This window comes from Tachypleus tridentatus, chromosome 7, assembly GCF_004210375.1.
Source record: "Tachypleus tridentatus isolate NWPU-2018 chromosome 7, ASM421037v1, whole genome shotgun sequence".
NCBI lineage: Eukaryota > Metazoa > Arthropoda > Merostomata > Xiphosura > Limulidae > Tachypleus > Tachypleus tridentatus.
The window spans coordinates 100,647,319-100,674,717 of NC_134831.1; the positions used below are offsets into that span (position 1 = coordinate 100,647,319).

General features: G+C 34.0%; 1 protein-coding gene across 6 annotated transcripts; it reads left to right on the plus strand.

Moving 5' to 3' along the window:
- The first annotated feature begins 988 nt into the window (after window positions 1-988).
- LOC143258070 (uncharacterized) lies at window positions 989-25,937 on the plus strand. Of its 6 annotated transcripts, none has more exons than XM_076517094.1 (6): window positions 989-1,118; window positions 8,649-8,773; window positions 10,469-10,537; window positions 20,781-20,880; window positions 21,686-21,777; window positions 25,667-25,892. In XM_076517094.1, exons 2-6 carry the CDS (start codon window positions 8,673-8,675, stop codon window positions 25,689-25,691), a joined length of 387 nt encoding a protein of 128 aa, XP_076373209.1. In that variant the 5' UTR covers window positions 989-1,118; window positions 8,649-8,672; the 3' UTR covers window positions 25,692-25,892. The 6 variants fall into 6 exon arrangements, with proteins under 6 accessions (XP_076373209.1, XP_076373207.1, XP_076373208.1 ...); XM_076517092.1 differs by having other exon boundaries at window positions 999-1,312; window positions 25,667-25,889; XM_076517093.1 differs by having other exon boundaries at window positions 999-1,268; window positions 25,667-25,886.
- The last annotated feature ends 1,462 nt before the right edge of the window (window positions 25,938-27,399 follow it).

Sequence of the window (27,399 nt, forward strand, 5' to 3'; positions counted from 1 at the left end):
ATAAATAAATAACGAATATCAACACGTTGTTCATTGGCAATCAACTAGTCTGTGACCAATACAATTCTAATGTACTTATGCTCATCAGGATTTTATAGACTTTTAAGCCTACACTAAAGTCATGGGACTTTAACTTACTTGCAACTAAGAGTAAGCCTGAGAGTTTATAAATAAGGTTTCAAAACCCGCGATGAGCAGAGTATAGATAGCTCACTGTATAGCTTTATGCTTATAAACAAATAATTATTCTAATTCATGGACGACATTTCAACTCTAAAGCGTTTAGTAAAAAAAATTACGAATAAACTTGCTATGCTTGTCAACTCCCCATTATAGGTTTGTAAGCTTCCTTTTTTCACTTTCACTTAAGGCATACTTAATGTAAAATCAGATTACATTGAGATTCCGACACATGTTGTCTTATAGAATATATCAATGACTTCACATTTGTTGAATTGGCTAAACTATAAAAAAAAGGCTTAAAGTAAAAAAACCTATTGAAGAAAGAAATGGCAAGAATATAAAATATTTGCAAGATCATTGCTCTTACAACAATTGTTTTTATTTTAACACACACAAAAGCTTACGTGTCTCATATCACAATTTTCATTCATAATCGGAATATTATTGAAATGCATTTATTTTTCAATATCTGTCTTTAATATAGGAAGTATATAACATAGCAATAACGAATACAATGATGTAGGACGAAGACGACTTAGTCAAATATATCTAATTCTGGCAGTACCAACGTCAAGAACAAAATACGTAATTTAAAAAAATCAGTAGTGCGTGAGGTAAGTATTCATATGTGCATACACAATAAATAAAACTTTAGAACATTATGACTGAAGTAAGGTACATTTAATAATAACATTGTTTGTTCTATGTGATTTTGTTTGTTTTGTAACATTATTATATATCACTTGAAACTGGAGAATAAATTTTGGAAATTTTGCTAATTCTTGATTGAAGAGGGAGCCCAAGATATTCTGTCATTAAAACTTAAGGAGACTGTAAGGTTATGGTTCTGTCAATAGTGGAGTATGAATAAAGAAGTGATGTTTCGTCGCTGGTAATCAAAACAAAAGGAGTGTGAAATAATAATTACTTAAAAGGTACCAAAGTAACTTAGAGATGCAAAATAAATGGATAAGTTGACATGGTTTAATCACTTATAGTTTTCCAAAATATACAGTTATCACTAAACTAGTACACGGTATTATCAGGTGTGGAACTTGTGTCTGCCTGGAATTTGGAAACGCCAGGTGATAGCAAAACTTTATAATAAATAGCTACAGATACAAGTAAGGTATTTTGAACTTGTATTGTCTTTAAATTATAATAGTATACCTGCTTAATGTGGCTGTTTAATCCGTTTTCATGTATTAATAATTATGTTATTAACATGGTTCTTGCAATCGACTTTGCTATGTGAATTGTAATTATAACTAGTATAGTAAGTAAATATAATATTAATTTTAAAAGTAAATTTATAGATTTAGTGTTGACTTTTGAAAATGGAGAATTGTACGTAAATAATGTGCTGTAAATTATTACAACGTTATTTAAACATAAGCTTGTTCAACATTGACAACAAATATTAAAACTAACCTTGATACGCCATAAACAACTGACACTGCATCAAATAGGCTATTTAAAAACTAGATGTAATAGCTCTTTCATTCTCTATTTGAGATGAGCATTATGTGTAAAAGTGTAAATAGAACTTGTAAGAGACGCCATCACTGACACTACAATAAGCAAACTATTTCAGAATCAACATTGATTCTGACTAACTGAAAAATGATCTTCATCTGAATTTCTAAATCCTACCATTTTTAGTATGTTACCCCTGGGTATTGAATCTTATATTTCTAACCCTTCAATATCGTCTTTTAAGTGTTATCCTTTACTAATTTTGAAAATCAAAATGAAGTAAAATTTAGTTTTTACAGATTCTAGAGAAAATATGCCTAAAAATATCAAATCTCTCTTTGCACTCAAATTTCTAAAAGTTGTGCAACTTAACTGCAAAATCTACAGTGATATTCCATGTTTAGTTAAGAAGATAACATTCACCATTATCATTCTAGTATGTCTGTACTTTTTTAATATGTTGGTTATAACTAAATTAACATTATATCTTACAATATTAAAAATAATTTTCCAGTATTCCACCAATGAAAATTGAAAGTTTGTTGTTTTTGTAATAGAAGAATCATTATTACAGATTTGGTCTTACCAATTTGGGATAAGTTAACTAATTGGATAGAAAAGTGATTTGAGGAAAGAAAGTAGAGCATTGTTATAAATGGAGCTCACTCAAGCTAGGTTAATGTTGCAAGTAATGTATCTGAGGTTTAGTCTTAGAACCATTGTTCTTTTTTATATACATTTAATGATGGAATGTCCAATAGATTACTTACATTTGGTGATGTTATATAATAAGGTCTTAGTTGTTGGTAGTTGTAAAGAAGATGCTGTTGATTTACAAAATAATTTACACCATTCATTGAATTGGGTGAATAAATGGTTTTAATTATAATAAGTGTAAGATAATGCACGTGGGTTATCATAATTTGAATTGTAAGTGTAATTTGGATGTTAATGACTTTAACAGTGTCATGTAAGAAACGGATCTTGGTGTAATGGTTGATCAGTTTCTTAAAGTTGCTACTGGTAGGGCAAGTATTTCTAAAGAAATATTGAATACAAGTTTAAATAAGTTATAATTTCATTGTACAGATTGATGGTTAGGCCATATTTGGAATATTGTATTTAATCTTGGGCCTCCTTACCTTAAGAAAGACATTGAATTATTGGAAAGGGTTCAGAGGAGGGTTACTAGAATGGTGCCTGGGATGGAGAGTTTGTCATAAGAAGAGATTAAAAATCTTAAAATTGAAAAAGAAGAGTTGGAGTGGATCTCGTTAAAGGGTTTAAGATTGTAGTTAATTAATGTTGATGATATGTTAACATTTTTAATATTTAACAGTGAGAATTTTAAAACTAGGAGACACAAATATAGATTTAGGAAAGGTAGAAGCTACCTTTAATTAAGTTTTATTTTCCAGATATGATGGTTTGGTTATGGAATGGGTTGCCATCAAATGTTGCAGAGGTGGTAAATTTGAGTTAATTTAAAAGAAAGCTCAGTAGTTTATATGAATCATAAGGACTGGCTTTAACTTTTTTTAATCTAGTAGTTTTAATTTGGTTTAGAGGATGTAACAGCTGAGAGGAATCCATTATTGTTCATAAACAGTGTTATGATTCTCAACAAACTTGAGTTATTACTGCTTGAAAACTGGATCTTAGTAAAGATCACAAAAACACTTACTCAGGAACCCCATTGTGACTAAAATACTACAGAAACCTGGAATATTGTTTCTGAAAAGTTAAACTAAGAGGATAACAGAGCAGAAGAAGTTTGGTGGTGACTTGGTTTACTGCACATGTATAAAGAATTAATAAAATTGTGTTTGGACATATTTCCCAATGGATGATTGTAAAATATCTCAAATATGATTTAAATTTAAAGATATTTTAGCAACTAAAGCTATAAATATTAGTCTTGTGCTTTCAGTACACAGTGTTATAACTGTTGTTATACATTAACACAAGGTGTTGCATGGGATTTAAGTTTTAGATATTTTTGTACATGAAATTTAAACTGAGAAAAGCAATGATTGAAAAACATTTGTGTTTATAACTTTAAATGATATATTTTATTCGTGTGTATAGTAATAGTAACATTTTACTCATATCAGTGCTGAGACAGTGGTAAATCTTCGGATTTATAACGTTAAAATCAGGGGTTAAATTCCCCTCGGTGGACTCAGCTTTGCTATAAGAACAAAACACACACACAAAACAGTACCAATATCATGCTCGGAGATTATTTGGACAAGGTTCACACTTCATTTTTAAGCATAGAGAAGAAATGCTTTTGGTTTTATGCTAAGTATTAAAGTATATTCCTTAACATGCATATTGTGTGGAGAAATTACCTTAACTTTTTGTTAATGCTTTGCTTAATTTAAATTGAGTAAGTTCTAACATAATGTTGTAGAAGAATTAGTTGATGTCTGTTTCACAGAGTCTGTGTGTACACATGATGTTTCCTTTTTTCAAATAGGAGGTAACGACTCAAAAACATGGCAGTGTAACATACGAACATGCCAACATACCCAGCTCACAAGCACGCATATTTTGCATTTACTAGATACAGTATACATATACAAAACAACAAAAAATTAACTTAAATATATCAATGAAAACTAATTTATGTTTAGGCTTTTGTTAGGACTCACTACTGTTGGCAGTGTCTTCTGACATAACACCAATAATAGGGCTTCTAAAACTATAAACATGAGTATTTTGTGAATTTTCTTTTCTCTGTAAAAGTTTATTACTGCATGATAGAATTTTGTACCATGAAATAATGTCTAATAACATGAGTTGATGAAATGTATTAAAGAGTAGGGTGAGAGCTATTTGGTTCATTAAAGGTCGTCTCTTGCTCACTAAAACTTCAAGGTAAAATTAGAAGTGGCCGTTTTACATCTCTATAACTGTTACGTAAGTTAGCAGAGTGAAATTGAAATTAATAGCATAAGGCATAACACAAAGCAAACCTTTCCATAATTGTATAATTCTAAGAAACAAAATCATTTTGTCAGAAATGAATCTTCACCTGCTCTTAAATCTTACATCTGAGCTTTTAAATGACAAACTTGTCACTTCTAATGCAAGGGATTCCACCCATGCCAAAATTAGATGTTTTTATGCTGTTGCCTCTTTCCAACCGTAATTAGTAAATATCTAACCCAATATTTCCCTCTTTTTCAACATTAACATGTACTTACGAGATGACCATCTGACCACTTGTGCATGTTCACTAATATACCTACATTTTGAATCTTCCCACACTTACAGTAACCATGCTCACAATTTCTATAACTGTGCAAACTTTGTAGGGATGATAATTATTATAAATCTAAATAAGTGGAAAATTTCTCTTGTAAAAGACAATATCCTGAGTCATTCATATACAATGCAGCTATTAAAGCTAGCTCATATACCCAGGAGCAAACACTCAACCAAGAAAGAACACACCAGTCCTACTTGTGCTAACATACCACCTGACCAACAAGAAGGTTAAACATATTAAATAAGTACATGATACTTTTTGAAGACCAGACCAATAAATCTCTTTTGAATGACCCATCTGTTATTTTGTACAGACATGACAAAAACTTGAAAGAACTCCTGGTGCACGGTAACTTTAAACAAAAATAAAACAATACTCCCAGAACTCACACGTAAATGAAACAGGTGTGTCATCTGTCCATGTATAAAGAGCACCATACAGGTAAAGGACAAAACCCAACTTTTAACATAAGGTAGTCCTTTACATATGCCACTGATTGTATTATTTACTACCAAATTTGCAAAACATTAAGTTTATACATTGGACAAACAGGCCACCAACTCAGCAATGGAGTATAAGAATGTTTAAATCATAATAGACTGAGAGAACCAAGACACAGTTATGGGCAAACATTTCTCTATCAACAAACCTACAGTTGGGGAGTATTTGGTTCTGGGACTTATTGGTACTTTAACATACATTGTTAAAAGAGAATTACTGGAAAGAAGATTAAATTACAATGTGGGGATCCTACAACCAACTGGTTTAAATGAATGTTTACGTATGGGCAAACATTTCTCTATCAACAAACCTACTGTTGGGAAGTATTTGGTTCTGGGACTTATTAGTACTTTAATATACATTGTTAAAAGAGAATTACTGGATAGAAGATTAAATTACAACGTGGGGATCCTACAACCAACTGGTTTAAATGAATGTTTACGTATGGGCAAACATTTCTCTATCAACAAACCTACTGTTGGGAAGTATTTGGTTCTGGGACTTATTAGTACTTTAACATACATTGTTAAAAGAGAATTACTGGATAGAAGATTAAATTACAACGTGGGGATCCTACAACCAACTGGTTTAAATGAATGTTTACGTATGGGCAAACATTTCTCTATCAACAAACCTACTGTTGGGAAGTATTTGGTTCTGGGACTTATTAGTACTTTAACATACATTGTTAAAAGAGAATTACTGGATAGAAGATTAAATTACAACGTGGGATCCTACAACCAACTGGTTTAAATGAATGTTTACGTATGGGCAAACATTTCTCTATCAACAAACCTACTGTTGGGAAGTATTTGGTTCTGGGACTTATTAGTACTTTAACATACATTGTTAAAAGAGAATTACTGGATAGAAGATTAAATTACAACGTGGGGATCCTACAACCAACTGGTTTAAATGAATGTTTACGTATGGGCAAACATTTCTCTATCAACAAACCTACGGTTGGAGAGTATTTGGTTCTGGGACTTATTGGTGCTTTAACATACATTGTTAAAAGAGAATTACTGGAAAGAAGATTAAACTACAATGTGGGGATCCTGCAACCAACTGGTTTAAATGAATGTTTTCTTATAGATTCTAATTGTTTCCATGTTTTGTTTCAATTTTAACTCTAGTCTGTATGAACTTTTCATGACTTGTAATGTTTATGTATAACATATAATTTTGCAGAGGAAGTTTGTGTTAACATTCAAAATGCTGTGTGTACAATATTTTTAAATTTTTGTACACATGCACTTGTTGTGAGCTGTTCAGTCTAACAAAGAGCACAAGCTTGAAGTGCCATCTATCATCTTAAAATATAAAAACATTATGTAACCCATTTTTTAATTTTACTCCTAATTCTAGTAATCAAGCTCATATTTCTAATCTTCTTTGTTCTAATAATCAAACAGTCTATCCAGAGAAACACTAAAAGCTTTGAACAACATTAGACTTACGAGTCACTTGTAAGTCATACAAACTCCAGAAGGAAAAACATTTAAGTGCATCATCTAGGTTTCTCTGTTGACTAAACCAAGCTATTAAAATAAACTCAAAGTCAGCTGTTATCATTCAAATATTTATCAAGCTTTCTACCACAACTGAAAGAAACCCTTTTGGAAGGTTAAACACCATTTCAGAAAAGCCTCAGGTGATTATGACTCCTGTCAAAATTTATATATGTTTTCCATCCTGTAGTTGCACCCTCCTTGTTATAAATAAAGTTATGTATCAACATTATCAATTCACTTAAAAATATTTCAATCAGGTTTCTTTTTTATTCAAGAGGAAACAGTTTCAGAGATCTTATCCTGTCTATTTATATCAATTTTTCCATCCCATATGCCATCTTAGTATTCCTTCTCTGAACCCTTTGGAACAATCGGAATGTCTTTTGTAAGGTAAAGAACCTAAGATTGAATACAGTACTCTAAATGTGACCGATACAATGGCAATACTCTTTAGACTTGTATTTGGTATTTCTTATATACAATCTACAATTCCACTTGTTCTCCCACAAGCAACAGCACCTTGCTTAGATGGCTTAAGAGACTCATCAACCAGGGTGCTAACATTCTTTTTTTCAAGACAGTATTAAGGTTTTACACATCAAAATTATATTTATAATACATAATATGATAACTCGTATATCTTACCTTGTATTTATTATGATTTAAAGCCATTTTCCAGTTTTTTTGCCAACTTGCCAAGTGAGCTAAATCTTTCTTATAAATCAGTAGTATCCTCATTACAGTCAACAACACCCAAGACCTTAAATATCATCAATAAATGTTAAGTCATCATTGACCACTCCTTCATCTGTGTCCTTGATGTAAATAATCAATTGCAAAGCTACTCCCACCGAACTCTGAGGTACACACATCACTTGTGACATTAAACCAGTTTGACTGCACTCCATTATAACAACCTTCTGATTTCTTTTATCCAGCCGCATTTCTATGCAGTGAGCCAACTTATTCTCCATATGTTTTGAGATCATTTTTAAGTAAGCCTTTTATGTGACATCTTTTCAGATGCTTTCTAAAATTGCAGATGTAACAAATCTACACACTTACCCTCTTTTATATAAACTTTTCAAAAAAATGTCAGAAGATCAGTAAGGCAAGGTTTTCACCTATTGAAACTGTTTACTATCAAACAAAATTTTAAACTTTGTTAAATGACATTTATCAGGCTTTAAAAACTCTTCTCAAAAACTGATTTAAGACTAATAGACCGATAATTACTGGGACAGTTCTTATTACCTTCTGTAAAGAGAGGAATAACATTAACCAACTTTCAGTCCTCTACCTTCTCACTGTTCAAGGAATAACAAAAAAATAGTAGCATTGTATTGGGTAATGGATTGAATACTTTAGGTGAAATCACTGACATTCTGTACAAAGTTATTACAGGAGTAATTAATAGGAATATGTGCATTATTGGTGTTATTTTGGATTGCATTTCGTGTGCCTTATACGTTATTAGAGATACTAACCAACAAAGTCATGGACCAACAAGCAGTTTGGTGCATAAATAGTGTAACAAAGGAACAGAACAGTTAGTTAAATTTACTTAAAATTAAATATTACACAAAAATCTTTGACATTTTTGTTATCAAACATTTTGTTCATTGCATCTATTTAATCAAGATTTGTATTTAGTTTCTTTGTTAGTTGATCCATTATTTTTTGCTTCACATTAAAAGGTTTACAGAAAGTGACTAAAACAAATGGATGATGAGTGTTCTGATATGGTGGAGGTGATACTACCTCATGTTAAACAGCGTTTTAGCTGGGATTGTGGTATTTCAGCTGTCTTGATGGTGTTGGGGTAAGCACACATTTCTCAGTTAAGTAAATATTTAGAATAATATGAAATTGTTAAGTTTCCATACAATCAGAACTAAGTTGTTGATGCAGACTAAGCACAGAAATAACTGATACTTGTATAGTTGGTTATTATTTAGTAGTTATTAAAGCACTTTGGTACAACTCCTTACAAAATATGTACAAGATTATGGACAAATTTGTATCATGTTTATATCACAAACTGGAAATAAACAGGTATTTACTTGTTTTGAATATTGGGTGTGGTAGTCAGGCTGTTTATTGCAAGTTTTTTAGTTGCTTAATTAGTGTATTTTGTCTCTGAAATTGCTAACATGGTGATATTTTTCACACCACTGGGAGATGCTTACCTTTTTTAATTTACAGTTGGAATGGATGTTTGAAATGACTTAACAAAGGTTCTTTTGAGTAATTTGTCCCTTTGATGGTCAGATATGCTATTTATTATCCATCTGACTTGACTGAATAATTTATCCATTTTGATGATCAAACAAACTCTTCATTATCCATCTAACTCAAATGAGTAACTTGTCCATTTGATGATCAAATGAACTCTTCATTATCCATCTGATTCAACTGAATAATTTGTGCATTTGGTGATTAAATGAACTCTTCATTATCCATCTGACTCAACTGAGTAATTTGTCCATGTGTTGATTAAATGAACTCTTCATTATCCATCTGACTGAACTGAATAATTTGTGCATTTGATGATTAAATGAACTCTTCATTATCCATCTGACTCAACTGAGTAATTTGTCCATTTGATGATTAAATGAACTCTTCATTATCCATCTGACTCAAGTGAGTAATTTGTGCATTTGGTGATTAAATGAACTCTTCATTATCCATCTGACTCAGCTGAGTAATTTGACCATTATATGATCAAATGAACTCTTCATTATCCATTTGACTCAACTGAGTAATTTGTCCATTTGATGATTAAATGAACCATTTATTATCCATCTGACTCAACTGAGTAATTTGTCCATTAGATGATCAAATGAACTCTTCATTATCCATCTGACTCAACTGAGTAATTTTGTCCATTTGATGATCAAATGAACTCTTCATTATCCATCTGACTCAACTGAGTAATTTGTCCATTAGATGATCAAATGAACTCTTCATTATCCATCTGACTCAACTGAGTAATTTTGTCCATTAGATGATCAAATGAACTCTTCATTATCCATCTGACTCAACTGAGTAATTTTGTCCATTTGATGATCAAATGAACTCTTCATTATCCATCTGACTTAACTGAGTAATTTGTCCATTTTGATGATCAAGTGAACTCTTCATTATCCATCTGAATCAACTGAGTAATTTGTGCATTTGATGATCAAGTGAACTCTTCATTATCCATCTGAATCAACTGAGTAATTTCTGCATTTGATGATCAAATGAATACTTCATTATCCATCTGACTCAATAATTTGTCCATTTTATTACCAGATGCTCTTCGTTATCCATCTAATTTAACATATCTGAATTGTATATATTATACAGTTGTTTCTTCTGCTCAAGATATGAATTATTTTTCTTTAAATTTTAAATATTCCTCATGAAGTAATTCCACAGTTCTTAAGACTGCTTTGTAAGTGCTTGTACTCTGTACAATATGTAAATATTACAGTAGTTTACAATTAAAATATAACAAACTAATTTGTTTTAGGGAGGATAATAGATACTTTTTAAGAAACAACTTGCGTGAAATTTCTTTCAAGGAGGGATTTGGTAGGAGGTAAGTAATGTAAACGAAACAATCTACAAATATTTTTTTTGTTACCCAGTTCTGACTGGTTGTAAAAATTCTTTGAGTACATGTTTCTTTTTTATAATTTAAAAGGATGTTTGAAATGAAATGCCAGTTAATGGCATATTGAAATGAATGGTGTAACAGTATAGTGATTAAACTGGCAGTGTAAAACCTTAACGCATATAAGATTGTGATAATAAAACAAAAGTATTTTAAGTGTTAATTAATTTGATAATCAGTTTCTGCCTCTTGAAATTTGTTATTTTTGAAAAAAGAAGGAAGTATTATTATATTTTATTATATAAATGGAAATTAACTTCAGTTGGACTGAATGTGATCTCATGAGTACACTGTGCTCATAAATTGTGCTTTACATTTTTGGGCTATGGATACATAATAGTAGCAATTAGATTTATCGTTTGACTAGAGAGGCTTGAGAACCTTTAGTGGGTGCTTCTAATCTAGCCTCTCTAAAGTTAGGAATTACTAGCACAAACAGTTTGTGTTGCTTTGTGTGAATTACAAAACAAGCAATCAGTCAATCTGACTGTGGTATAACTAAATGACAAACATAAAAGCTCCAAGTTCTAGGTTTGAAATTCCTTTAATGAAATCACTGTTTTTGCTTGTTGAGAATCACGTGGTCATGAAAGTATCTCCTGAAGGGTTGAATTAGAACAACTACTGTACAAAAATATTAGTGCAATAGGGCAGACCAAGAACGTGGACATATTCTTCAGTGGCTCACTCCTGACTGGCTTATCACACAACAGTTAATAACAGTGGCATAGAGAAATTTAGTCCCACCAGAGTACATTTCTAGGTACAAAAAAAATCAAAATTGACTTAACACTGTATTAGTTTTATTGTATTTTAGTATAGATTTCTTTAATACTTAATTATATTTATGCATTTTTAAATTTTTTAAACAATTATTGTCATCAACAAAACTTGCACTTAAATGATACAACATCTCAGTATTTAAAAGTAAAGCAATTTGTATTTGTACTGTTTCAAAGATAAGCAAAACCAACATTAAGAGTAATTAATATTTTTGTTTTTTATAGTTGAAGTTTATATGTCATGTTGTGTTGTAGCTCCAGAGTGCATAATTCTTCTCATGATTCATGGCATGTGCACATTTTACTTAATATCATTTTAGTGCCTTCTGACCAGTTGACAGACAACAATGATGTAAGTAGTTAAAACAGGTAACCCCTTCAGGTTGCCTTTGGCCCACTTTCTGAGACATTATTATTAGAGACTAATTTGTCATGGCTAAAGGGATATTTCTTTTATGCTTCTTCAGGGACTATATCCCTGACATGAAGAGCATTAGACACACTTTTGATGGCACTGCATAGCTAGATGGTTAAGATTACTTGAATCGTAATCTGAGGGTCACGGGTTTAAATCCCCATTGCATCAAACATGCTCATCCTTTCAACCATGGGGCATTATAATGTGATTGTCAATCCCACTATTCATTGGTAAAAGAGTAGTCCAAGAGTTGGCAGTTGGTGGTGATGACTAGCTGCCTTCCCTCTAGTCTTATAGTGCTAAGTTAGGGTGATGACTAGCTGCCTTCCCTCTAGTCTTATAGTGCTAAATTAGGAATGGTTTGTGCAAATAGCTCTCTCGTGTAGATTTGTGTAAAATTCAAACAAAACCAAACTTTTGATTATTAACCAGAGTTATGACAAAACAGTAAATTAAATAGTCGGCAAAACAATTATTGGGTTGTTTATTTCATACCTGTTGTTGTTGGTCATGTAAGTTTTGATCATTCCTGATGTTTTACTCATTCAGTATTAAAATCATCATAATGTTCCAACTACTGTTGTGTATTATTAGTATCAGATTTTTCTATTTAGAAATAAAGTAACTACTTTATTTCTAAATAGAATGTATACATGTACTCATATCAGTTTTAAGAGTACAGAGTGATTCCAATACAGTACTTGCCTCTTCTCACAAGATTAGCTGTTCTAATTCACTTTTGTGTGCAAACTTTTTCTTTACATACACCAGAAGTATTGTGCTCCCCCCTTTGTTTAACTTTGTGTATTCCAGTGTGGTCTCATTCAAATAATCATGTCTCATCTATTAGTGAATAGTAGCATAGCATGCTCTCACGACACGTAGCACAGCATGCTCTCCACGACACGTGACTTCCTCAACACTCCTCTACTGAACCTTCATTTTTTGTTTGGCAGCTTTTGATTTACTGACATTTTCTATTATGCTTAATGTTTCCTGTGTGACCTAGAATTTAATTTTCACTTCAAGTGATTCTTTCTTTTATCCTTTACAAATTTTTTTTCCAGTTTATTATTGCCACTTTATTTCTACAATCAACAGTTTTGTGTAGATTATAAATTACAAAATCCACATTACCACTTTAAGAGTCATACAGTGATTAATATTTTGTCTCAGCCCTCAGGTATGGGTGACTTGATGATGGATCTTTTGCTTTTGTACATCAGGAGGATGAACATTACGTGGGCCAACCTTTGTCACCTGTCATTGCCCAGGCTCCTCATGCTTCTGTTGAAGTTATTCAGAATGATGAGGAACGTTATCTTTCTCCTCCTTCTTAGTCTTACGTTCCTTCCCAATTCCAGCCTCAAGGTTCGTCTTGGCCTTCGTGGATCTTGTATTTCAGGTTTGTGATGTTTTGTGTCTTTTCTCCTATTCCTTATTCCCCTCATTCTTCTCAACCATTTTTGGTATTTCCTCTGTCTCCTGAAATTCAGGTGCATGCAGATCACCTATTTTCCAATTAAATAAAAGCATCAGCATGCTGTGCTCTTGAGAGCCTCTGATCAGTACGCTCTTTCTTATCATTTGGTGGACTATCCATTTGTGCACCAACGATTGTTGGTTTCCTTATTGATAATCAGGCAGGCAGCTCCTGAATATAACGTTAGTTTCATACATGCCTAATATTTTTACTTTTTTCTTACCCTTACTTTCCTTCTCAAGTGTCTTTTTTACATACATCTGCTCTCAAAGGCTCTCCACAGAAATCCTGAGGGATTTTCTTCCAGCACCCTTCACTTTTTTCAAATTAGCTTGTATATCATCCTCAGTTCTGTTGTTACTTGTATTGTTTCTTTGTTATAGGGAGTTATGTCGTGATCCATTTCTTAGATATAATGTCTTTAATACTGTCCTTGGCATATTGAGCTGGAGGTAACACCAACCCACTTGCAGTCCAATCTTTCAACTCTTGTGACCTGTTTATCTTGATCAGAGACTTCCATGCCACATATTTGTGTTTCCCATCTTTCATCCTCACACCCATCACCCATTCCTTTAAATCTGGGTACTTCCTTTTGTGAAGGCCATCAATGATAAATCATCTATTGCCAAAAAAGTACCATAGACTAGCCAATGGGAACTTGACTGTTCAATTCTTTTCCTCACCAACTTCACTTTGTCAATGATCAATGGGTGGCACAGGTTCTTTCAGTTGGTTTCTCTATCAGATTTCTTTCCCCACCTCCTCTTTCTCCTCACCCAATTTTCTTTCCTCCTTCTTGAGATCCTGTGACATCTCAGTGTCTTTCAGAGGTGGTTCAGGATTTCCTTTTGCAGCAGGCTATCAAACATGTTAACCATCCCTCAGAGGGTTTTCATTCACATCTTCTTGTGGTCCAAAAAAAAACAAGGGATTGGAAATCATTCTTTGATTTATCACACCTCAGATACTTCATCTCACTCCTTAAGTTCACTCTGGAGTCTTTTTTATCCTGAGATAGACAGTTACCCCAGAGTTGTGGATGACAAATATGAATATCTCTTATGCTTACTTCCACATCCCAATCACACTTCACTCTCAATTATCTTTGGTTTGTTCTTCTAAGGGAGATTTACCAATTTTAGGTACCTTCCTTTGGACTTGCCTTAGCTGAAAATGCATGTTTTGTTGATATCATTTGGGCCTTTGCTCATCATATTCATGCTCTTGGGATGCAATTTCATCATTACAAAGATGACTGGCTCCTTTTAGCTTATTCCAAACAGGTGTCAAACACTCACACTCATCGACTTCTTTCTGTGGCAGCTTGACTGGGCCAGTTGATGAAATTGGAGGAGGCAGTCCTTTGACCCATTCAGTATCTAGTGCATTTAGGGGTTTTCTATAACAACAACATCAGTCACACTTTACCTTTTTTGTTTGTGCTCCATGGAACTTTTAGTTCCCAATGCTCTCTTGGCTCAGTACTTACAGCTCATGAGGTCCTGTTGCTTTTAAGGATGTGGTCCTTCATGACCGCATTGATCTCTCTAAGTTTTGCCGTAACCCTGCAGTGGGCACTTCACAAACAATGGAATCTTGCACATGATCCTCTTTATGCCACTGTTTCACTTTCTCCTTCCCTGAGAAACAATTTGAAAAGGTGGATAGATAAAACTCATACATCAGCAAGTATGCCACTTCCTCTCCTGTGACCCAGCATGGTCAAATGGTTAAGGCAGCTTAACTTGTAATCTGAGGGTTGCAGATGTGAATCTCCATCACACCAAACATACTCACCCTTTGAGTTATAGGAGCATTATAATGTGATAGTCAATCCTGCTAATCATTTGTAAAAGAGTAGCCCAAGAGTTTTATTGGGTCCTCCTGATTGCACCTTATTGACCAGCACAACTTTGGTTACAGTGTCTGCTCCCCTCACCATCTTTTCTGTTTTCATGGTTTTCTTCTATTCTTTGTCAACCTCAGTACCCCATCTTACATCTTGATCTTCCTGTCCTGTATCTTGATATCTGTCTCCTACTATTTTCATACATCTATCTTCCATGACAGTGTACCAGAGCAAGTGGAAAGTATTTAACTGCTAGTCTACTGGTGGGAAATTTCCTACCAACAAACCTTCTCTGGATCAGCTGGTGGAATTTCTCGCACCTTGCTCTATGATTGCGAGTCTTCAGTCTTGTTATGTTCTCTCATATCTTCCATTTTTCTAGATATTGTAGGGTTTTACTTCTTTTGTTTTCCTTTTGCTCATGCATTTCTTCCAGCTTCAAATATTTCCCAAGCATTCTACTATTCTAGGTTGTGACATTAATGTGGTCCTCCATGCCCTAACTTTACTTCCACTCAAACCACTTTCCTCATGCTCTTTGCTTTATCTGTCCCTTAAGGCCTGTTTCCTTTTTCTATTGGTCTGCAGACGTTGCTGATCTGGTTTTTCGTCATTGACATTTCACATACCATTTATAACCATTTCTACCTTTATACTGACAGTATAATACTGTGGCAGCTCAGTAGAGTTGTTTTTCCATTACTCATATTTTCTTTCCTTGAATCTCCCATCTTCCCTCCTTTCAGATCCTGATAGAATTCTGTGTTCAGTTAGGGCTCCTACATTTTTATATTTCATGTACAGCTACCCTTCAGGGTATGCACAATTGTTTTTTATCCACTGGCAATAATTCTCACTTGATGATCTTACCAATACAAGTTGATGGGTCTGTGTTTTGGTTTCTTTAGCTTACTCCTCTCAACCTTGTTCCATGTTTCCTCCTAACAGATTCATCATCTCCCATTTTTTCTCACTTCTTGTCTTCATCATCCATTGGAGAAGCTTCTCAAGCTGGAATCTAGACCATGTACTCCATAATTGCTCCATAAACCTATCTATTCTGTACCACATTACCCATGGACTGTATGGGTAAAGCAGAAGGGGATAGCTGCACATCCCTGCTTTGTCTTGAGTAAGTAACTCAGTAAGATTTCTTGGTCACCCATGTCTCTAATGATGACATTCCTACAGACTCTCCACTTCACTCTCACCCTCATTTTCCTTGTGCAGTATAGAAGTACTTAACACTTTCCAATTCCAAACCAATGGGGTGGATGACCATGGAGGTGTTGTTCTGAACGGGGTCCACAAAAAATTAGTTATAGTCATTCAGTCATGGGCAGGGCAGTGGTGTTCTGTTCTTGTAGATCCAACAATGCCTCCACAAGAGTTGACCCATCTCCTTACAGAGTAATTTGGCTTCTGTATACTATTTACACAATCACTGGAATTGATCCATCCCTTAAGAAGGCCACTTAAAGTGATGGTTCAACTCCAGTGATTGTGTAAATAGTATATGGAAACCAAATTATCCTGTAAGGAGATAGGTCAACTCCTGTGGAGGCCTTGTTAGATTTACACTTGGAGTTGAACTGTCACTTGACAGGTTGATGTAGCCTCCTACTGTTATTTTCCAAAACCAATCTAGTAGATCCATCACTTTACTTTGTGACAAGCCTTTCTTTACATATTCGGTACACACTGGAGTTCATTCGTTATAAATGTAGTAAACTCTTGAATTGGGAGCCCTTGTCTTACCTTCATGTGAACATTGGTTCCCAGCATTGAGGTTTTGTATTTGAGTGAACCAATTAACATAAGACCTCACACAAGTTGATTCAGTCCTCTCAATATAGGATGACAATTCCTGGATTGATGAACTGGTGATAATCCTTGTGTGATACCCAGTAATTGGTGGGTTTTAATTCCTGATTCTTGGGTTTGAGGTGAAGATGGTATGATCTCAATCCTAACCTCTCATCAATGTTGGTACATGATAAAGAGGTTTTGTATGTAGTTGACTTGCTGAATACAGTCTAACATGCCTTAGCCATCCTATACCTCATAATTTCTGTCCTCATGTTTTATGGATTATACATACGTGCAAAACGTATATCTAAATGAAAAGTGGAGGGTTCACTCCCTTATGATATTCAGATCTATTTCTCTCATTGTCCAGATATATCCATTAAATGCTTTAGAGGATATTTCTGTTATTCTCTCACACTTGTTTTTCAGTGTGAGATTCCAGTTCATCTTGTGACTGGAGGTAAGTACTGTATCAGAAATTATAATTTTTCTATATTGAAAATATATTTCTGACACTTACTCCTCTCTTCTAATACCTTGCACTCTTCCTACTCGTTTCTCTGGTGCCTACACCTGCAAAACTTTCAAGTGTAGGTTTGGTAGGAGAGTGTAGAAGGAATTATATATTTCACATGGGCACGCTATTCTACTATTGGTTAATAGATGACACTGAGACACATGTTACAATATACAAATTCCAACAAGGGAGAAGCGCAAGGCTTGTGACAGGGGTAAAGAAAAGTTTGCATATAGAGGGCAGCAATGAACAAGAATAGCTAAATCTTGAAAGTACAGGTAAGTTTGTATTGGAAATACATTTTCAGTATAGAAAAAATTGTAACTTTTCATGCATTTTCTGAGCTGTTTTTTTTATGAGGAACAAGTAAAAGTACCCATCCTTAGTGATGAGGAACAAGTAAAAGTACCCATACTTAGTGATGAGGAACAAGTAAAAGTACCCATCCTTAGTGATTGATAAGTTTAATCTAGCAAAACTAATCCTTAGTGATTGATAAGTTTAATCTAGCAAAACTAATCCTTAGTGATTGATTAGTTTAATCTAGCAAAACTAATCCTTAGTGATTGATAAGTTTAATCTAGCAAAACTAATCCTTAGTGATTGATAAGTTTAATCTAGCAAAACTAATCCTTAGTGATTGATAAGTTTAATCTAGCAAAACTAATCCTTAGTGATTGATAAGTTTAATCTAGCAAAACTAATTCTTAGTGATTGATAAGTTTAATCTAGCAAAACTAATCCTTAGTGATTGATAAGTTTAATCTAGCAAAACTAATCCTTAGTGATTGATTAGTTTAATCTAGCAAAACTAATCCTTAGTGATTGATAAGTTTAATCTAGCAAAACTAATCCTTAGTGATTGATTAGTTTAATCTAGCAAAACTAATCCTTAGTGATTGATAAGTTTAATCTAGCAAAACTAATAATGTAGTTCCATATATCCTATCATACACAGTGGATCCTCGCCTCTATGTGGCTTGTGGTTCCATATATCCTATCATAGACAGTGCATCCTCACCTCCATGTGGCTTCTGATTCCATATATCCTATCATAGACAGTGCATCCTCACCTCCATGTGGCTTCTGATTCCATATATCCTATCATAGACAGTGCATCCTCACCTCCATGTGGCTTCTGATTCCATATATACTATCATAGACAGTGCATCCTAACTTCTATGTGGCTTGTGATTCCATATATCCTATCATAGAGAGTGCATCCTCACCTCTATGTGGCTTGTGGTTCCATATATCCTATCATAGACAGTGCATCCTCACCTCTATGTGGCTTGTAGTTCCATATATCCTGTCATAGACAGTGCATCCTCACCTCTATGTGGCTTGTGGTTCCATATATCCTATCATAGACAGTGCATCCTCACCTCTATGTGGCTTGTAGTTCCATATATCCTATCATACACAGTGCATCCTTGCCTCTATGTGGCTTGTGGTTCCATATATCCTATCATAGACAGTGCATCCTCACCTCCATGTGGCTTCTGATTCCATATATCCTATCATAGACAGTGCATCCTCACCTCCATGTGGCTTCTGATTCCATATATCCCATCATAGACAGTGCATCCTAACTTCTATGTGGCTTGTGATTCCATATATCCTATCATAGAGAGTGCATCCTCACCTCTATGTTGCTTGTAGTTCCATATATCCTATCATAAACAGTGCATCCTCACCTCTATGTGGCTTGTGCTTCCATATATCCTATGATAGACAGTGCATCCTCACTTCTATGTGGCTTGTGGTTCCATATATCCTATCATAGACAGTGCATCCTCACCTCTGTGTGGCTTGTAGTTCCATATATACTATCATAGACAGTGCATCCTCACCTCTATGTGGCTTGTGATTCCATACATCCTATCATAGACAGTGCATCCTCACCTCTTTGTGGCTTGTGGTTCCATATATCCTATCATAGACAGTGCATCCTAACTTCTATTTGGCTTGTGATTCCATATATCCTATCATAGAGAGTGCATCCTCACCTCTATGTTGCTTGTAGTTCCATATATCTTATCATAGACAGTGCATCCTCACCTCTATGTGGCTTGTGATTCCATATATCCTATCATAGACAGTGCATCCTCACTTCTATGTGGCTTGTAGTTCCATATATCCTATCATAGACAGTGCATCCTCACTTCTATGTGGCTTGTGGTTCCATATATCCTGTCATAGACAGTGCATCCTCACCTCTATGTGGCTTGTGGTTCCATATATCCTATCATAGACAGTGCATCCTCACCTCTATGTGGCTTGTGATTCCATATATCCTATCATAGACAGTGCATCCTCACCTCTATGTGGCTTGTGGTTTCTTATGTCCTGTCATAGACAGTGCATCCTCACCTCTATGTGGCTTGTGGTTCCATATATCCTATCATAGACAGTGCATCCTCACCTCCATGTGGCTTCTGATTCCATATATCCTATCATAGACAGTGCATCCTCACGTCTATGTGACTTGTGGTTTCATATTATTGTATCATAGACAGTGCATCCTCACCTCTATGTGGCTTGTGGTTCCATATTATCATATCATAGACAGTGCATCCTCACCTCTAGGTGGCTTGTGGTTCCATATTATCATATCATAGACAGTGCATCCTCACCTCTAGGTGGCTTGTAGGTCCATATATCCTATCATAGACAGTGCATCCTCACCTCCATGTGACTTGTGATTCCATATATCCTATCATAGACAGTGCATCCTCACCTCTGTGTGGCTTGTAGCGTCATGTATCCCACTTTATCTTTTGCTGTGGTATATTTCACCTTTTCTTTGTATCATAGTTTTATTTTGTCTTGTGTGTTTTGGGCTTAGTTCATATATACACATACACACACACAGTTATATGCAGTTGTTTTGGTTAATTTATTTTAACATTGTACTAAACTTATCCCACTAAATTTCACACATGTACCAAGATGTTTAAAGTGTAATTAATAAGTGAAAATTAGCTTGAAATGTTTTTAAAAGTTTTTAGACAAAGTGAAGTGCTGACATTATTTCAAACACAGCTAGAGAACATTTAACATGAGCTGTGAAAAACATCAAATTTCAACTCAGTTACTGAATATGAAAATTCTCAATAGTGTGACAGATACAGATGACTTGTATCAAGTAACAAATGAGGAGTTATTAGCTATTTACTTTTGAAAGGCTACAAATTCATCTTGTTTTTTTGTGATATTTACTTACAGTTCTTGTTGATTGCACATGTAGCTATCTGCACTGGCTTTATGCATTTAAAGTATTGTACAATTTTTCATTTACATTTAGTACGTGGTCAATTGACCTTGCTTATCTGCTGCGGAGGTTTCAGGTTGACCATCTTTACTGTACCATAACATTTGGTGTCCATCCTGAGTTTAAAAATGAGGTGGGAGATAAATTCTCATCATTTTATTTATTATGTTTATTTATTCTATGTAAACTAACTAGTTTTTTAAAGAGTGTATTACAAAATAGGATAAGTGAGAATTATTATGTTTCATGATTACTCAAAATATATTTAGTTAAGAATGATTTCAAATAAAAATTGACGTATGTGGTATGTCTACATTTTCTTAGCCATAGATTTACTACATGTATACAAGACAAACATGGTTAACAATTACTCTTACGTGTTTATTGTTAAACTAAGAACAAAATAACATACAATATATACAGAAGTGTTATTGGAAAGCTCTGGCCAACATGAGTCTTACAATTTGCAAGTTTACTAAAACAAAATCATTAAGTACATTTTATTCTGTATCATGATTTGTTACTCAAAAATTGAGGGAGCTAAACATATCAGTAAAAATTATTATGACACAATAATTGTTTGAAGAAAATTTGTAAGGTACATAAAGGAATTTCTAGCTTTTGACAACTGGAAAACACCAGAGATCAGATCAAGATGTTAAACATATTGTATGACTGTGAACATTACACAAGAGTAGCTTAGTAGATATTGTGTTTCTGTACTCAGAATGAATAATGAAGGTGATAGTAGCTCACTATCAAGATGATAGTGCATCTTATAACCATGTTCAAATGTATATATGTTTGTAATATGATTTTACTCAGGTACGATATTATATGTTATTACAGTACATTCATGAAAGTATCAATTTATTCTGGTCTTTGTGATATTTTGTTTCCAGAAACTTCTGTTATTTGATTGCAATTCCTTTTTGTAGGAGTTTTATAAACAGACATTGTCATCAGATGTGCAGCGAGTGAATGAAAAGTTTGAAGAAGCAGACAAAAACTACGTTCATGTGCAACAAAGGTAGAGTAGGCTTTTTTACAACAAGTGGTCCCCTTACAATCACAAAATGTCTCACAACTCATGTTTGTTTTTGTTTAATTCTAAAACATTCTATGGAGATTAGTGTGATAAAAAAGCTATTGAGAAGTTTTGTACAACATTAAATTAAGAAAACAAATATTTAGTTATGTGCGTGTGTATTAAAACAAATTTGAAATGCCACAGGTAAAGCATTAAAATGTAAATGCATGGCTGTTTGTCTGTCTTGATAATATTGACAAATATGGTTAGTTTCATACCCGAGTTCATTTTTAAGAATGTGTAATATTATTGTCACGTGTTGTGTTTTTCTTATGACGTATTAAGCATTACTGCTTGTTACAAGTTGTTTAAGAATCACTTCAGGCTAAGTAATATAAATAGTCTATTGTTACATTTCTTTTGAAGGATCCATGTGGTGATTTATTCCATTTAAAGTAGATTCTTGTTTTAGCTTATACTTTCAACTTCCACTGAAGAGTGAGAACAGACCAATAACATAATTTATAAATTTTTATTATATTTGCCTTTAATTAACCTGCTATATTGCCTGATGTAATGTTAATGAAAGTTTTATTTTAATATCTGCTCTGTTTGTCGTTACATTGTTACATTTCTTCCACTCTGAAGTAATGCCTGAATAAAACATGGTGACGGAACTGTGCGTATGTGACCAAATAGTAGTAAGTTTCAAAGATATTGATAAATCCATGTGTTTGGTTAAACAATAGTCAGTTTAAAAGACTGAGCAATAAATCCATGTGCTTGTTTGGTCAGGATAAGTGAAAAGTAAATTATAAATTATATATACATAGACACTGAGAAAGACATATGTAGTCAGGATAAGTGAAAAGTACATTATAAATTATATATATACACACACACAGAGAAATAAATATGTAGTCAGGATAAGTGAAAAGTACATTATAAATTATATATACACATACACAGAGAAATAAATATGTAGTCAGGATAAGTGAAAAGTACATTATAAATTATATATATACACACACACAGAGAAATAAATATGTAGTCAGGATAAGTGAAAAGTACATTATAAATTATATACACATACACACAGAGAAATAAATATGTAGTCAGGGAAAGTGAAAATTACATTATAAATTATATATATACACACACAGAGAAATAAATATGTAGTCAGGATAAGTGAAAAGTACATTAAATTATATACACATACACACTGAGAAATAAATATGTAGTCAGGGTAAGTGAAAATTACATTATAAATTATATATACACATACACACAGAGAAATAACTATGTAGTCAGGATAAGTGAAAAGTACATTATAAATTATATACACATACACACTGAGAAATAAATATGTAGTCAGGATAAGTGAAAAGTACATTATAAATTATATATACACACAGAGAAATAAATATGTAGTCAGGATAAGTGAAAAGTACATTATAAATTATATATACACATACACACAGAGAAATAAATATGTAGTCAGGATATGTGAAAAGTACATTATAAATTATATATACATACACACAGAGAAATAACTATGTAGTCAGGATAAGTGAAAAGTAAATTATAAATTTTACCCAGTACTCTCTTTCTCACATTCTTTACACATTTTGTTCTGAGAGTTCTTTACAACCTCCCTGTGGCCATTTACACCCTTGTGCAAATTAATTGAAACAAGACAAAATTACAATTTTTTTCAGTTTTTCGCATTTTATTTCTGAGAATCCAAAAATTACTCACAAATTAATACATGATATGACCACCTTTATTTTTCAGAAGATCGTTAGTCCACTTTGGTATCGAGTCCACTAGTTGCCTGCAATCTTTGCTAATTTTTGGATTGCAGTACCACACCTCAATTATGGCCTCAACTAGCTTATCTTTCGAAGTAGTCTTTTCCTTGAAGTCTTTCTTTACAAATTGCCCAAAGATTTTCAATAGGATTTATGTCCGGAGAGTTTCCAGGCCAGTTCAGCACCTTTATTCGCATTGTACTCATAAAATTCTTCACAAGTTTTGATGTGTGGCACAGAGCCAGATCTTGCTGAAAAATGCCAGATCCATCAGGAAATCTCTTTTTCAATTCTGGAATGACTCTTCTCTGCAAAACTTCGATTTACTGTGGTCCTTGCATCATACCTTCTACGATATGTAAGCCTCCGACACCATAGTAGCTGAAAAAGCCCCAAAACATCTTCAAGGGAAGTTTTACGAACTGATTGATGTGAGATTCTCAAAGTTTCTCACCTGGAGATCTGCGAACATGCAGACTTCTTTGAATCTGTACGAAGAAATGAGTCTCGTCACTGAATAACATCTTCCTCAATTGTTCTTGCGTCCAGTTCTTGTAGTCCCCCAGTGGCTCAGCAGTATGTCTGCGGACTTGCAATGCTAAAATCTGGGTTTTGATACCTGTGGTGAGCAGGGCACAGATAGCCCATTGTGTAGCTTTTGTACTTTTGTACTTAAGTACTTTTTGTACTTAATTCAAAAACAACAACAACAACAACCAGTTCTTGTATTTTGGACCCCATTGATACTGTTTTTTCTTCACTGAGTTGGTAAGAAGTTGTTTTTTGACTGGTCTCCTTGCCCTTCTAACGCAATTTCGAATGGCGTAATATTCCTCAAAATTTCATCATATATCCCAAAAATAGATCGACCGTACTGAAAAACACAGCTAATGATGCCATCTGTGTGAAAAAATGACAATTAAAGGAAATCAGCGGGTCAAACGAGCCTACATCGGCCACCATGCTGAAAATATTGTAAAATGACCATTTGTTTCAATTAATTTGCACAAGGGTGTAATAACATCTGCTAGATTGTAAGGAGGACTGATTAGTTTTGTTCTCCTCTTGTCTCTATTCTTTCCAGGATCCCTTATCTCTTCTTTCTTTCACTGTATTCTACTCTGTAACAAATGTTGCCAAGACAGGTGTATTTTATCAATTTAATTCTGCACCATCACCAAATTTAACTATTTTCTTCTGATTGCAACAGGCTTTGCAGAAATTAGGTGTTCCATAAGACCATGTAGGTGTTCACCAGATAGCATTACCATTTTCTGTTGGACTGCCCCTCATGGGCAATGAGTGAAGATAAAGGGTATCTTACCCATCGCTTCCAATCATTGTATTGAATAAACTGGGAATAGTTTGGTTTTAAAAAGTTAGGGAACTTGATTTACCTATTGCACTATTCCTCAGGTATACCCAGTGCATCTCCTTCCCAGATTCTACAAGTGGAGATAGTCCTAACCACACTGTTTTTAGTTACTGGAGTGGTGGACAGAGGCTTTACCTTCAGTGTTTGAGAGAATTTCTCCACTCTTGAAAAAAAGGACAAAGATGGAAGCTCTCCTCTTCAAGCATTTACACGTTTTTCTTTGATGTCAGTAGGAAAGGCACAAACCTCCACAGGAGTACACTTGTAATAACACTTAAGATTTGATGTCAGGCAATTTGATTAGGGTGTGTATGGCTCTTCTTTTTTATCACTGCCAATTTATTATATTGTTTATAGAAGGAGGTCCATTATCTCCTTATAATTCTGAATCTTTGGTTGAGCAAGGTGTTCCACATTCTCTACATAATTCTGGGAGCAAGCAGAATGTTCCTTGATTACTTGGTTGGAGAATAAGAATAAATGCTTATACTTCCAGACAAGATTAGTTTTATTCCTTTGGTTGATTAAGGAGTACACTTTTCCATCATTTTGAGTTCTTCAGACTTCTTCAGGTGGAGGACAAAGTGTGTCTGCTTCAGTGTTGCTTACTTACTCATTGTGATTCCAGTGATTTGAAATGTATCTCTCTATTGTTACAGGTTGGAATCCAATCAAATTTATATCTGTATATTTTATGTTGCAGTCCAATTATCCAACATTGGTTATAGAGACCAAGATCCCCTTACTTCCAACCCAAAGCTTTGGAACCTCAACTGTCTGGTTGGGATTGCCCTGTAATGATGATTATTCATGTTCTGTTACACCCATGATAAAGGAACTAAGTTCTGAGTGAAGACCATATCTGTGCTGGATGTAGTGTGATTTTCTCACTTGCATACCACTCTTTGTACGTTCCTGTTCTATGCAGATGTTTTCTGTATGGATAATGCCCTCACTGGACCTTCTACCTTCTCAGTGAGGGATTCAAGCTATAAGTGTCAGTGAGTGGTAAGTTTTGTTTACCTCCTCGGTGAGGGATTTAAGCTATAAGTGTCAGTGAATGGTAAGTTATGTTTACCTTCTTAGTGAGGGATTCAAGCTATAAGTGTCAGTGAATGGTAAGTTTTGTTTACCTTCTCAGTGAGGGATTCAAGCTATAAGTGTCAGTGAATGGTAAGTTATGTTTACCTTCTCAGTGAGGGATTCAAGCTATAAGTGTCAGTGAATGGTAAGTTTTGTTCACCTTCTCAGTGAGGGATTTAAGCTATAAGTGTCAGTGAATGGTAAGTTTTGTTCACCTTCTCAGTGAGGGATTCAAGCTAAAAGTGTCAGTGAATCTTAAGTTATGTTTACCTTCTCAGTGAGGGATTTAAGCTATAAGTGTCAGTGAATGGTAAGTTATGTTTACCTTCTCAGTGAGGGATTCAAGCTATAAGTGTCAGTGAATGGTAAGTTATGTTTCAACATCTTAACTTGAAGATGTATTTCCAATCATATTTATCTCTGTTGGCACTCTGACCCTTCCCTCGCTTTAAGAGCTGGTATTAGTCGCTGGGATGGTTTAAGTCTGGGAAAAGTGGTTACATTATGTGAGTGAAGTACTTGTATATAGTACCTAGACAGAGGGCACATTGATGTAGGTGGGGAGTGCTACAAGGTTAAAAATTGCTAAGGGCATTGAAATGTGGTATAAAATACTTGAGCAAATGAAACCAATGCTTAGATGGGCAAAGTGAAAGTTGAGGAATAGCTATATGTATTGAGGTAAGTTTTATTGGAAACACATTTTCAGTGTAGGAAAATGTAAACTTCCAACAACTGGAACCCTTATTAACCAAGTGCTTTAAAAAGGTAGACCTTTCTTCTTCAGAGAACAACTTAAAATTGGATTTGAGCTCCAGGACTTCAAAAACTAAAATTAGAATAATTACCTTTTATAACGAAGCTTTCATTGTGTCAGAAAACATACTGGCTGTGTGTGTTCCAATTTGTCTACTGGTAGAGACTATCCAGCACACATACTATGTCACTTTCTCTCACGATATAGCAACAGGCACTGTGTGACTAATCTGGCTCAAAAGCAGATGTCAGAGCATTAAAAAGATGATTTTTGTCATATATATATATATGATTCATGTATACAGTGTACAATGAAAATTGCTTTTTGTGAATTATTTGTATTGGCAGCATGACGTGCAAAGCATTATCAAACTCAAAGCTATTAATAGTGTAGATCAGTTAAAAACATAATAATTTATTAAGATAATTATTTTTTAAAGTTGTTTTAATTTTACAGTTTTGTGTATGGTGCCCAGCTAGTTTTGTTTTTCTCACTGCTTAACTTAAAGGAAGTTTTTCACTTGTTTTCTCTCAGAAAAGTGTGGTCAGTCATTTTGGTACTAATGTAAGTAGTTTCAAATAATTAGTATTGAATAT